Source organism: Balearica regulorum, chromosome 2 (genome assembly GCF_011004875.1).
Source record: "Balearica regulorum gibbericeps isolate bBalReg1 chromosome 2, bBalReg1.pri, whole genome shotgun sequence".
Classification (NCBI taxonomy): Eukaryota; Metazoa; Chordata; class Aves; order Gruiformes; family Gruidae; genus Balearica; species Balearica regulorum.
The window spans coordinates 80,180,448-80,195,685 of record NC_046185.1 but is presented as its reverse complement, the minus strand read 5'-3'; the positions used below and the strand labels follow the sequence as shown (position 1 = coordinate 80,195,685).

At 39.0% G+C, this 15,238-nt stretch overlaps 1 protein-coding gene across 1 annotated transcript in view; it reads right to left on the bottom strand.

The window, feature by feature from the left end:
- The window catches only part of ANKRD33B (ankyrin repeat domain 33B), a 48,007-nt gene that overhangs the window by 14,548 nt on the left and 18,221 nt on the right, over positions 1 to 15,238 (bottom strand). Inside the window, exon 2 of the mRNA XM_075747119.1 lies at positions 610 to 739. Within this exon, the coding sequence (XP_075603234.1) occupies positions 610 to 739 (130 nt within the window). The remainder of the gene's footprint in view (positions 1 to 609; positions 740 to 15,238) is intronic.

Sequence of the window (15,238 nt, the reverse complement as noted above, 5' to 3'; positions counted from 1 at the left end):
ACACGGTCAATTAACATGTCAATATAATCAGTCTGTTATAAAAGCAGCATTGACAAACACTGAATCCTGCTGAGACTATATAAATAGGGGGATTTTTTTGCTTTTAACTATGGAGTGGTTGAAGAATGTCTTGGCAGCTAAGACATTTCTTAATGATGATACATTTTCCAACAGTCAGCATTTATTACAGACCCACTGAGGTTGGTACAACAAGCATGAGAAAAGAGATGCTATGAGCACTGATACAGCACATTATATGACCACAGTGTTGACTGGTTGCTTGCCAGAGCAAACACAGGAAAATAAGGAACAAAGTAGTATAGTACTGCGCGCTTAGGGCAAGATTTTCATTATTTTTAAGTTAAAATAGTTAATGGCTTCTATTAGAAATTTATAGCTTTTCCTGTCTTAATACATTGGATAAATATTACTGTGGATTAATTAGTTCAAAGAAAACCATGACAAACTTATTTGGGAGTGGGCTTGGCCAGGATTATTTTATGCAGACTAATTTCTTTTAGGGCTTTGACAAAATCCTGAAGAGAATAGCCACAACGCACACTCCTCCTAAGACCCTGTATGCGAGAGGTGAAACAAAAAGAGCCTTACCTGCCTGTGCAGCTGTAATCAGAGCCGTGTTCCCTTCGTTGTCCTGCCAGTTCACATCAAGGTGAGGGCATTGTGCTAAGGCTATTACAATATCCACATAACCTTGGTAACAGGCAATGATAAGACCATTCTGTAAGTAAAATATAAAGAGAGAGTTAGGTTTACCAGACTCAAAAAACTTCACTGAGGAAGTGAAGTCCGCTTTTTTTATTTACTTTTTTTTTTTTTTTTTCCAGAATGAAGAACTGAGAAGATATCAGCATAACCAGTGATTAGCTCCAGGCACAATGTTCAGATCCAAACCACCACTTTTTATCTCTGCCCTTTGGCGACTAACATTTGGTATTCCTCAGAAATACCTAAGAGAGTAGGTATTATATTATGCTACTTGAAAAGTAACTGTTTATAAATGGCTTATGCTTATATGACTATATAATCTAGATCCAAATGAGAATAAATCAGCTTTTATTATATAATAAAATGAACCCAGCAGGTAAGATGAACTGGACCTGATCTGAATATTAATTCTCTGTAAAACAACTGCCTGTTCTCTGAAGGGGAAGTGGTAGGCAGGAGTCATGTTCATACTGCCTGTTGCTATCTTTAAATACTTCAGGTTTCCCATTTTACCCAGACTTTTTTTATAATCGTAAATAAAATAAAATTGCTTCTAGAGTTCCTGTTTAATGTGCTTTATGACAGCTGGAAGCTGTAAAACTTCCAGGACGAAGCCAAGCCAGAAGGTAAACCTTATAACTCAGCTCGGTTCCCAGCTAGTGTTTCACTCCACAGAGGCAAACTGACAGCTTCCCTAAAATACATAAAAATACACTTGTCATTAATTAAATGGAACTACAGTACTTAATCCTGGCTGCTCTCTTGACCACTAGGATTAAAACCATTATCTCTGATCTTCAGGATTACTTGGGCAGCCCAGTGTTCATCTGCACGGGGCTGAGGGGCATAGAGGAGGGCAGGTGCAGATAAATCAGTGCTCCCTGCACTCCCTCTTCACTGCCAACGTGTGATTCAATTTCTCTGAGCTCAGCATCACTCTCTGACTATTGAAAAGATAAGGGCAGAGACACGAATCTCAACCTCTCTGGTAACCCTGCCTGTCTAAAACGAGCTCACACAGATATGCTGCAATTTCATAACCACAAAAGACTAGCAAGAAGAATCCAGTTATGAAAACCGAATGGCCCATCCTGCCTTTTCCATCATTTTTCTAAGCTGCTCTTGCATAAACACTCTTTCTTTTTCTTTTCCCCATGGACACGACTGAGACAGAGCCTTTCGCCAAATGACAACAGCTGCAGTTTCTGATTTATTGTCATTATAACTAGTTAATATTTCAGTGTCCTGTTTCATTGTTACTCTGGATAGTCCTTTTGGTTTAGGTGGCAACCAGCTTCATTAAGAAACAGAGGCAATGCCAAATCTTTGGGACGCTCACAGGCTATGTACAGTATTTCTAATTACATGTTTTGATAAAATTATTACTCTGATTTCTTTTATTCTCAATTCATTCTTGTCCTCAGTATGAAACAACACCCATCACTGCTTTATAAAGAGCATCTCCATTTCCTTATGAAGCACCTGTAGTACTTCAAACCATTCTATCGAAATTGTACACAGGATTCTGCTTAAAGATATGGATATATACACACATGACCTGAAATAGGTAACTAAAATATACATACTCTCCTGGTGGGATTGTTCAGATTAATCCAAGTTTTACTACAATGTAATCATTCTTAGCTTTTTTTTTTTTTTTAAAAAAAAAAAAGTATCAGTGTCCATTTGGTAAGGACTTGAGCATTATTTTAGTTCTTTAATAATTTTGTCTTTCACCTGATGTTCAGGATATAGGTCTTTATAGTTCCAAAAACTCTGCAGATTTAAACCACCACTCAATCATTCAAAAAAAAAAAAAAAAAAAAAAAAAAAGCCAATTACTAATGATAGCAGAAAACTAAGCGTGCAATAGGTTGGAGACCTAAAATTGTTAACAATAAGAAGGCAGATCCTACTGTTCACTAAAAAAAATGGCATTTCTGAAGGGTAATATTTTCAAAAAGCTGTAAGAATATCTTAGTGTAGTTTTCATCTCTAATGGAAAAAAGATGTTTCACTCAGTATGTGGAGGATATTTTCACAATATATTTTCACAGGACATTTTTGTGTTCTAAAAGTGTTTTCCAGTTGCTTTAAAAAAAAGTTTATTTTTTGCTCTCTTTAAAAGAAAAACAAACTGTAAAACAGGAAAGCAAACAATAACAGACAACAAACATTAGCTCTTTTTTGCAAGAGGCTTTTGCACGACAGTATTTAGGGACTTTTGTCCTACTTTAGTGGGTATCATCTCCATCAGATAGAGTGCTAAAGACATATCCAACACACACCGGCATTCTGATTTCAGTGGATATGAGACACAAATGATGTCAAAATCAATCAATATCTCATTCATCATTCTGAGTTTACAAACCAGGAGGATTACTTAGGTATCAACATTTTCTAAAGTTTATTTTCTAAAGATGCTATCAAAGACTGCTTGCTTAAGGATAGGGAAAGGCAACAGAGAGTAGGAGCTTTCTGTGGGATTACGTGATGCAGTAACAAGGAAAATAATTTTTTTGGAGGACGGTTGTATGAATCTGAAGTGTTTCAGGTCCGAGTGTGAGAAGCGGTATCTGATGGAGCATGCCCAGCACTCCCTGGTTGAGAAGCAAAACGAGCAATTGCACTAGGACATAAAAACAAGTCGTTTCACCGCCATGCAGTTCCCAGCGACACCCAGGGCCGTAAAGCTGATGCAAGTGCTCTCTGGTTGCCCTCACCGGTTATGTGTCTCATAGGGAGGTGGTGAGACAAACCGCTTGCTGAGGGGCTGCGTTCCTCTTGCGAATGCGTCAGATATTGAAATGAGGTGCAGGAGGCTACAGCTTTAGAATAAAAATTGCAATAAACCCCTCAATTCAACAATCATTTCCCAAATCCTGGTTCAATGATACCATGGTAATTTGTGGTTTCATGTTGCTTTTTTTTTTTTTTTCCTTCCTTTTTTTTCTCTTTGCATTCATTTCTGGCCCTGTCTGTATTCCGCTTGCTGAAAGTTAGAAGAAGCAGATTGGCCAGGATGCACAATCAATCAATTGCAACATGAGTTATTAGTCTGGAATCTTTAACTTTGTGTACCAATAAATACTATTATCCACAGCCACAATACATTACAAACTCTTCCAACAATCTCAATTGATAAATATAACTGATACAAAACTGCTTTCAGCAAACTGCTTTTTGAAGCAATTGGTAAAGCAGTAGCCTGTGTCACAGAAGTCTGTAGGAAAATACAGCTGTGCGCTTAAAGTTTTTTTAAAAGATAAAAATAAAGCAGTGTAAATGAATTTTAGCTAGAAAATTCTGAACATGAGTAATATGGTTATCCTCAGAAAAGAGATGACTTTTCATCTTATTAGTGTTCTACCAAGGCATCAATTATTCTGCTCCTCATATGAAGGGTCATAGTGCAATTGTGAAATGGCCAATGTATGTGGAAAAAACAAAAAAATTAAACTGAATCTTCCTATTATTTTGTCAGTAAGATCAGTTCTCAGACATATTCACCATATGTGAAAGCTTTAGGAGAAGGAAGATTTGTAATTCTTAAATGCACGTACCCTGCCTAAGACTTCAACCTTTCTCCTTCAACCGCATCCCTTTTCCTCTCTTTGCTTTCATATGTCCTCAGCCACCACTTACTTTAAATCATGGTAACAACTCAAACTGTTCCCATTAAATAATAATAATAATAATAATAATAATGAATAACTGTACATACATCACAGCGTGCAAGCACAGTATCCCTGCTTTTCAAGGGCTGTTGTGTTAGCTAAGACCTGCTCTCTCCTGTTCAGCAGCCAGGGTTGCTGCCCGTCATTCTCCCAGATCAATGAAACAGAACGGGCAAAAAAAAAAAATCCGCTTTGATCCTCTGTGCAGAAGAGACTGTAAACATGAAATGGCACCGATGCCTTTGGATTATAGGAAAAAAGGATTTGTTCATTACAGGAGACCGGGGCTGCTGGCTTACTCTGAATTTTGCAACAGATACTATTTCATTTTTCAAATACCGCGTACAGACTCTGCTTGATAAACAAGAAAATATGGGTCATCCATCAGATCAACTACATTAACATTTACTGTATATTTTTCTATGTAATGGGGGAGTGGGTTGAAATTCAGCTCAGTAACAGGGGTTTTTCCAAGTAGAAGCCATAACACTGCCAGGTGCTGAGGGCTCTGTCTTTCCTCTGTGGAATATTTGGCATTTCACAGAGTTTCCCCACAGTTTTTCTGTAGTATATGACATATCTTCTTTTTATGTGACTAGCACGGTTTTGAAACATGCCCCGTTATTTTGAGGTGACAGAGCAAAATTAACAATACTTTATTTAGAATATATGGCAAAACAGTCAGTCTGGGATAAATTACTTATTTTCCATATATTCTAAATAAAGTATCTAAACTATAACTAATTTTCTTAATTTCATCCCAGAGTACTTAACTGGACATTTCAGGCGTGGAACTACCTGAAGTTAATGAGATGTTGCAACATCTTCCTCAAGTAATGTTTACAAATTGTAAGAGTTTCATAGTGCTCTTCTATAATTGGACTAAAAGTATTGTATTAAAATTCCCTACAAAAGCATAAACCTGAAATTTGCATGTTTGAAATAGAATAAAATAATCTTGGGAAACTTTTGATTCCTTTTAAACTGGTATTTTTTCATGTGCCTTTGATTTCATCTAAGCCTGGAATAGTGCTGCCACTATAAAAATAAACTCTGCTTTCCTCAGCTGTGTCAGCTAATGACATAACAATGTGTCTGATTAAGTGAGGTCATGGATATCTCAGGAGACAATTTTATAAATCAGATGTTATGACAAAATTACAGAGGTAAGGCTATTTGTACACTAGATCATTACAGATAATAGAGATCACAAGAAATACTAGAGGATCAATAACGAACTCAAGCTGAACAGCAGAGCAAATCACATACAGCATGCAATTATTTTCACTTTTAAAAAGATCTCTTCAGGCAACTTATTTTCCACCAAGGTGCTGAGAATGAAAAGAGCTTGTTATAGCTTTTTGCCTATTATCTCCGACAACAATGGGTCTGGCAAAAGACTAAATTGACATTACCCATTGCTTTTCATAAGCATTGGGATAAACAACTGCCCGGTTTGCTTTGCATGCATCTGTAAGTATTAATGACAATTTGGCAAGGTTGATTTAACAGCAATGATTAAAACTGCATGTAATTGAATTAAATCAGATAATGATTCATTGTAATCCATAATCATATGCAGGGACAACTACGAAAATTATGTCTAAGTTAAATGCATATTACACAATGTTATGAGCAATAGAAATGGAAGAATAATAGAACAAAAAGGAATACAAAGTTGTGTTTAAACTTTTTCTTGTTGATTTACTAAAATAATAATTCATATATTTAGTATTTTGTGTTATACATAACTCACTATTGTAACAGAACTATATATAACTATCACTCACTGTAACATAATTCACATACAAAGCAAAAACAAAAAAATCAGGTCAAGTATTTAAAAATAAATCTCCCAAAATGATTTGAGGGAAATTCTGATTTCCACTAAAAACTCTGGAAGTCTGTGAAACTTGGGTTAACAGAGATTCTAAATTTGCATTGTATTAAAGAAGAGCAAAATGTAGCGCTGAGCATCACTATCCACTATACGCTAATTTGTGTATAATGCACAAAACCTTCCAGTCTGCATAAAGCAATCTGAGAAACTTTCATAAATGGCTTGGGCTTATATTATAATTGGTTTAGCTGATTAGATCAACGGCGACTGAGATGAGGTAATTATTCAGGTCATCAGTCCCATGGAAAGTGGTGTTTATGTGCTACAGAAATCCATCAAGCACATAAGCTTTAATATTACTGCACAAAATAATTTAGGCTGACCTTTTAGAGAAAGGGCTGCAACAGCTTGTATGTTTCAAACATACAATTTTATATTGGGAAAGCGACAAAAAAGAGCTGGGAATTTAAATTAATTTTGTCCGACTGTTGCTTGGACAAAACCCCACATGCCTGGAGGGGGGAGATGCTGATTTTGCTGGGGGAAGCGATCAGACAAGTGCAAAAGAGTATTCAAGCAGGGACAGAGCGGCAGCATGCAAAACCCTCTGACTCCTCTGCAGAGGAATACAGTAGCCTGAAGTATAATCACATATCCAAAAGCAAGCTTAAATGGCACTGCCCCTTCCAGTGCCTGAATACTGAAGGCAAAAAATTGTCACCTTCGCTTCACGGCATTATGAGTGCTCACAGATTCATTTCACAGTGTGAATTGCACTCCGCTGGCTAAAAACACGGGCCACTCTGTGGACGTGCAGATGATAACCCACCATTTTTCCCCTTCATTTTGTGGGATATGTTTGACTTTGCTTCATAAATGCCTCTTGTAGCAGTCAGGCCACATGTCTTTAAGTAAAGGTATAGCTTAGTATATGTATCATCTCTGCAGAAGTCCTTACTTAATCTATTCTAATCCAAATCTCCATGATCACCTCTAAAAATAGTCCCAGGAAAGTTCATTTTACTATGCCTGCAAAAGCTCCCATTACACAACAACGAAAATCAGTGCCACTTGTGTAATAAATCCGACAACAAGAAAAGGTAATAAAATTAGCATGACTTTCCTTATTTACTAACATGTACGTTGTCTGAATGGGTTTCAGCGTCACTAGTGATATAAGCAGCTGGCAGAAACCTCGAGAAACTGCTGCCAGGGGCCACTGGGGACACACAAGGCAACTAAACGCACACCATGTAGCCAGAGATATCCCAGTGGGTGGGATATATACGAAACAATTTTTTTTAATCATCTGGCAATACTGAGAGATGCTTGTGAGGGATTAACCCTTCTCTTTTTTATTCATATCAAGCCACATAATAAAAGCACGTAATACAATGGGAAATCAAAACCCCTTGAGGTGAATGGGCACTTGGGGGTTGTGTACTGTTCCACAGGAGGCTGGAACACATCCCCAGCTCCCGCACTGTCCGATGTCTTCTCCCAACACCAGCCATATAGCCTCCTGACATAGCTCCCTCGACCGAAGCTGGTGGGGAGAGGATGATTGAAGAGTCAGATGATGATTTCTTCAACCCATGGGAAGCCCGATGGGAGAAAAACCGGAGCATTGCACCAAAAGTAGCAATCCCTTTTTCTCCTCACTCCTGTGGAGAGTTCTCATCTTCCCGTGCGGCAAACCCCAGGTGAGACAGCACCTGGTTGCTCAGGAGCCCTTCGCTGCAGCCCGTCCCCCCAGGGATGCTCCGGGAGCCACAGAAGGCAGCTTCTCTCTCACACTCCTCTACCCCCAGCATCTGTGGCCACCTCTCACCCCGCACGCGCCTCCCCCAGATCATGCCGTGTCCAAAGGGCTGGAGGGCTGCTGGAGTACAGAAGAGGTTTTTTGACTGTATAGCCTGACCAACAGCCAATGCTCGCTGGCACCTCCTCTCCCGACCACCGGAGAAAAGGGTCACTTTGGTTCTCGCTGTATCGCATCCTCCCAGCCATCCCTGTCACTGTGGAAGGAGGCCAGAAGCCGAGGGCACCCAGGATTACATCTAGCAGCGGAAACAGCCCCACAAAAAAAATATGCGCTGAGGGACACTGTGTCGATGGAGTTGCAGGAGGCCTGGGCTGCATTGCCAGCTGTTTTACTACAAGTTAAGATGGCACTTGGTGATACTTCTGAACACATCAGCAACTGGACTTATCACATGAAAAATCTTTTATTGTTCTTTCCTCTCTGAACCTCAGCTTGAAACAAAGAACTGAAGACCTGAACCCGTGAACAAGAGTTAGTAGCAGCTACAGCTAACTCAGGTATATTTTAACATTGAGGTACCTGAGTTAGGAAATTTAATATTATTGTATTGAATTAAAAAAAAAAAAAAGTAAAAGAATATTTGCTTAGGATGTTAGCAGGTATATACATTCATACTCAAGATCAATTTTGTTAAAATAATGTATTAATTTGCAGTGATAGCTGGTAAGACTATATATTAAGAATGTAGTCATCAGTCTGAAGTTTCATCAGGTAGGAAAAGTGCCTTTGCTAGTGACCGCAGACTGATGTGCAACAAAGCAATATACAGAATGAAAAAGTTTATATGAAAAGACAGGAAACTGGGATCATTTTCCCCCAACTGAAAACAGAAGTGACCAATCAGCCTAAAAATAAGCTTTGCAATATATGTGAGATCTCTGGTCACAGCAGAGGTAAACAAGGTATCATTTTAGAAGAGGAATATGTAAGGTAACTTTAAGGAAATATGGTTTAATAAAAATAACACATACTTAAAATGAACTGAAAGGTCACCTAGCAAAGCTTATCGTCGTTCTGTACATTAAAAGGAAGTTATCTCAGGATTCCACAACACAGCAAATCAGCCCGGGATACCATTTTCAGGGAAGGGTTCTGTGTTCTGTTTATGGGGTGCCTGGCTGTAAAGGACAGAAAATACTGTGGGAAGATGGTAGGGAAAATAACACAAATTTTATCAGGTTAAATTTCACATTTTCAGTTTATTTAGACTGTCGTGTTAGGTACAACTACTAAATAGTGATGATCCCTGACAAATAATGCAGCCTTACTAATCCTAGCTTTCCTGTTTGTATAGCACATACTAATCAGTGTTAATACTGTCAAATGTTAGTGCTAAGTTTTGATAGTGTTGACAGTAATAACACATGATACATGGCAGCCAGATTTATACATCCCTCTTTGCTATGCCTGTTTTTCGATATCTGTGCTAGACGCAGGTTGCTCTTCTCTTGCTTAAAAGTGAGGGAAGAGACATTTATAAGAAAGAAGCGAGAGGTCTGACTTCAGAAAACAATGTAAATTATGTACTGAACTTTAATGGCAGGGGGGATCCTGATGTAAACCCTGAAGGCTTTGCTACCACAAATGCCGTGTCTTAAAGTGCTCTCAACATTAGCAACCCAAACCGTCAACTGCAGAGGGCTGGGGGAGGCAACGTGACAGACTCCCACCGACGTCAGGATCCTGCCCCAGTGAGCTGATTTTAATTTCATTACTTTGTCTTTCACTGGCTTGCTATGCAATGTTCAACAAGGCTTCCAAGGGCTGTAAAGCATCCTGTGAACAATGATAATGTATTTCCGGATCCTTAAATGAACAGCACATTGTTACGCTTTGCTGGGAACGGGAGTTTCCAGCTAGCGATAGATTTAAAACAGCAAAGCGCGGATTGCTTCCTCCTGTGAACACATGAGGCTGGGAGCTCCTGCTGCTCGGGGCAATTGCTGCACAAAGCTGCAGTGCATTTGGAAACCACTGAAAGACAGTGAGTTTGTAATAAGACTCAAACTATACCTTTTGTGGAAATAATTATATGGAAAACATTTTGGAGAATCTCTCAATTGCCTGATTACTTCAAAATCCAATGTTACCATAATAGGCTTCCTACCAATTATATCATTGAAGCATTTGGGGGTTTGTTTTGGGTTTGGTTTTGGGTTTTGGGTTGTTTTTTTTCAGGAAGTAAAAACCCCTAAGAGTTAAACAAAATGATAGTCAAAGGTGATCATCTAACAGCATAACCCAAACCTGATGGGACTCCGATACAGTGCACTCTCTCACCACGTAAGAACTGTTAGGAACATTCAGAAACCAGTTTAGATCCAAGTCCTGGGCCAGACAGACACCACTGTTAACTTCTGTCCTGATCTCTAAATATATACATATATTCACACACATATAAGATAAAAGGGAGAGTTTGCAGCATTTAAAAAATGTATCTTGTAGTGCATTCAGAAGCTATGTAAAATGCATTTTGTGCACTGACATAACTCTGTCAAAAAGTACTCCCTTTGGCTTTAAGGCATATGATTCATCTCTTCTCTATGTGTTTAACAGATACATTTTCCTTTGTGTTATGTGCTGTCAGACACAGGCTGACCATAGCTTATATCTGTTGAAAGAGGCTAAATAGAGAGTTTGAATGCATAGGTTTTATCAGGAGACTTCTCCAAATGTAATGACTCATAAAATCTTTGTAAGCAGTAAGTTTCACTTCAACACTGGCTAAAAGATAAACGTACAACCTTCTACTCTGTCATAGCCTGTCATTGTATCTAACCTGTCTCTTCTATAAACAACATTTTAAAGGCCCCACTGCATTTTCATTGTGGAGTTCTCTGAAGAGACATGGGCAGCGATGAGCTTGCAAGCCCCCTCTTGTGGCAACGAGCTCCTGTGGTTGTATTAGGAAAGACCTTTCCAAGAAGTTTCAGTTCCTTTCCTCCAACTTCTGTAAATTAATTTTGCTTGTGTTTCTCTGAGCCTCTTGTTTGTGGAATCGTACCAGACTCAAATCTTGTAAAGAAAGAGCCCAGGAAGAGGTCTAACTGCCACTGAAGGGGAAAAAAAAAAAAAAAAAAAAGTCTCTTTCCTCAAAAGGAAATCAACTTGATGAAGAATCCATCAGGGTGAAAGCTCCTCCTTGCAGAGACCCTGTGCTCACCACGAAGAGCAACCACATACCCTTCTTGGGACACCAGAGATGGGGGACCGCCTGCATGCTACACACAACTCTGCATAATACCACACACAAAAGTACCAGCCTATTGCCCCACTCTTTGATGTAAAGAAGCTCTAACAGCGAAAAAAAAGGCCCAGTCTCCATCTTAGTCTGCCATTTGACAGTAAGTTTCATAACAACATCAGCGGATAAGTAACACCCTCATTGTATCTTCTTCCCAATCACCCCTGTACTCTGCCTTTTGAATCTCCTTGCTTCCTTTTCTATAACACTTCTAAAATAACCCTCCCTATTGATCTCGGATCTAATAATAATAAGCCTTATTGATCCCAGACTGACCTGAATCGACCAGGAAACTGCACTAAACTTTCTCCCTCCAGTGAAAACAAAGAGAGGGGAAAAGACCAGCTGCCCTTGCACAGCAGAAGGGCAAATGCGTCTCAGATGACAGAGACGGATTAGTATTTAGCCTACAGGGTTCAACTTCAGTCTAGATGTGTTATCACATAGCAACAGTCAGCATCCTCTTTTCAACCAAGAGGATAACAGGGTAACAACAACCAGTAGTTGTTCATGAAAATGCAAGGTACATACTGATGTTCAGGAAGAAATGTATGCTGAAGTATGATTGGTAGACATGAAGGAGGTTCTCCAGCTGGACCAGGTGTTACTATTTTACTTCTATCAAGCAAAGATCTCACTGATGGGATCTCATTAGCTTGTCTCTTCAGATTATCATTAACTAGTGCAACTGAAGAAAGCCCTTATAATTGTGCTTTCCACAATGGAAGAGCTTCCTTTATCTAGGATATGCATCCGGTTTTACCTAGACTGGTTTTCATCTCAGTTATGACCCTTCCTGTTTTTTCCCCAGCTCTAACAAGGCAAAAGATTTCTTTCTGCATGAATATGAAAGAGGTCTCCTGCTTTTCCTTAGAAAACAAACTTTTTGAGCAATAGATACAGCTGTGGTAAATTGACAGGAGGTGTCTTTTTTTCACTCAGAGACCTAAAGTGGATTTTGGTATGTATGGATTAGTGTCAACTCTCGTGATCCTAAAGGGTTGCAATCCTGTAATCCCACAGCTCCATGCAATGCAGCTACTGTGGAGTATCACAGATGACCACGCTGGAGGCCAAAAACTGGATTTCATAAATATTAATCCTTGGATTCATGTTTGTGAAACTTGGAGGAAAGTGCCACGGTTCCTGACTTCATAAGACGTCTTTCACTCATTCCCACGTATGCACTGTTTATTACTAGTGCTCCACAAATTGCATTGAAAAGTGGGTCTCCATAAAGAAAGAGAGAAGAGGCACTAATAACTGTAATTTTTTTAACACAGCCTTGATAAATTCAGAGTCTCTGAATATTAGAGATTTTCAGTTCTGGGTGAAAACACTACCTTCAAACAAAGTATGCAATTTTCAAGCAATGCATAGTGAACTAGCATTGCTAATACTAAACAGTACAAATTTTATGCCCAGGTTTTTCATCTTTTATAACTGTTAGAAACACTGATGACTGTGATCACATTTTAAATTACAGCAGAACATGTGGATTATGTTTCAGTAAGACTTTTCTAGTTTTTATGCAAATATGCTTTGGTCAAGGGCAAAGAGGATTGGACTCTTGTGACTTACACCTACACTGATGACTCCATAATGTTCATGGCTGTTTAGACAGCAAAAGCTAACTCCTACCATAAAAACCATCAAACTACGGTTCTGTCTATTTTAGGAATAAAGTAACCGATAGGCTGCATTCAGCCACCGGAGGGGAAATCCAGCATGCCTCAGACTTCCCATTAAGGAATGGTTCTTCCTGAAGGTTTAGCATCACCCTGTGAAAAGTGCACCTGTTTGAACAAAAGGCAGAATTATATTTTTGAAAGATCAGAGACTAGCACTTGGCTAAATCAAGAACGCTGCTGCTACTGGCTTGCAAGTCCTAGTGAGCAGCCTCACATTAATTTAGTGCTGTATTTAGGGAATGGGCTGGTCCACGATGATGTTAATCTGCAAGAGGCTCAGCCTGTTTTTTTGTTTGAGAAAACACATACTGTGACACAGAATTAATCTGTTCAGAGGGACCTTTTTTGTTCTGGTAGTTCACTGTTTTTTTTGTAGATTCAACTTTTTAAAAAATCCTGAAGAATGTGGTTCTAAAGCAGCTTTTTCCTTAAAGTGCGTATCTCCATTTTAAATTTCTCTCTTTTACTATCTCAGTTGGCCAAACAAGGATTCATCATCCACAGCAGCTGTAACAGGTATCAGTGTATGAGCAGACAGCTCAGCAAAGCTGAAAATCGTATTATTTGGAATATCCAAGTCAGAGACAGTAGCATCACCATCTTATCTGTCTCAACTACAGCACTGCACCTTGAGTTTAGTAAGCAAACGCAGCACACGCTCGTACGGTGTGTCATTACCTGGTGGCAAGAGCTGCGTGAGGCTCTACCTGCCGTTGGTGCAGTCTCTCCTCTTCTACAGAGACTGTGAGCACCCAGTTTATCTCAGGTGAGTGCCTAGCTCCATGCAATACAGGCAGCAAGGCATCTTCTGCCTCTGTGCCTGGACCTAAGAAACTCATCTTCTAATGAATACACCCCATTCATCTAAATAATGAAGAAACCTAGGGAGGGATTGAACATTAATATAGTGTTGAATTTGAAGTAAAGAAGATAGAATTAAATATCTGAAAAAAGAGGGAGGAGTAATTTCCCATTTATATTCAAATGTCTGGAATTACTAGCGGTGACCTGCCTTTGTAAAAAACAAATATATATACTTTATAGAACAGTTTCAGTCAAACAATCCAGAAACTATTCTTCTTCTGCTTCATAAAATTGGAGAATATTTGGGTAAACTGCAAAAGGTTTCTCTTGAGTCAGCACTCCAGGAATTCATACAAGCAATCTACTTTTTAATTTAAGGACCTATGCCTATGAGAGAAGTGGTAGACATTTAAAACACAGTTTTCTTAACAAAATAACACCTTTTGCTGAAAAGAAACACACTTCAAAAAAAGCAGTATGTATCAAACACATCTGAAGGAGGTTTTTCAGAGCTGTTTGCAGTGAGCTTGACACATCTCCGTGCCTCACAGCAGCTGAATTGCAACAGAGTCTTTGGGTACGTCAGGATATTGCTTGACTGCAGGATGGAATTTTCGTTGGTAGAGGCTCACTAAAGAGAGCAGTATCTGAACACACGAAGGAACCTTTGAATTATACCCAGGCCTCGGAAGAGAAAAAAAAAAAAAAAAAGATAGCTGGTGTATAAGAAATTTTCAATATGCGGCTGGAAACTAAGAATCATCATAAAAGCTCTCCAATCTCTCCAGCTGAAGATTTGTAAATAAATACTTTTATATGAAATAAAAGGATACAGAGAAATATTGGCTACCTGACTCGTTCCACCTCAGTTTGTGACAGCTTTTACTGTTCACAAGAAGACTATATCCTAATGCATTCAATGTTGGCCAAACATCATAGCAATTACTGGACTAGCACTTTCCAGCTGCATCCATATTATTCATGTCTTAAAAAAATTAGGAATTAGTGCATGGGCCTGCACATCCACAGTGGTCTGTGTATCTTTCCAGGATTTCTGTTGACAGGAGAATTCTTCCCATTGGCTCAGTATGTCATGAGGCCACACAAGGTGTCATGGGTGATCTGTTGCCATTAGAGAGCTCCACCTAAGCAAACAGGCTGGCAAGCTCAGAAAACTGGAAGTGTATTTCAGCTAAAGGTATAAACCAAGGGACATCAACAACTGCAGAGATTCCTGTATGGTAAATGAGAACCTTTGGTAGAAATGGACTTGGTTGCTTAGAGAGACTTGTCCATTAAAATAGTACAGAGGTGACCTGTAAACCAAATTTTCTTCATTTTTGTGGTGCCCAACTCCAAAGCAATGGAGTTTTCTAAGAGATGAGAACAAAGAAGCACAATTACTTTGAAGAAATATTGTAAAGAAGATTC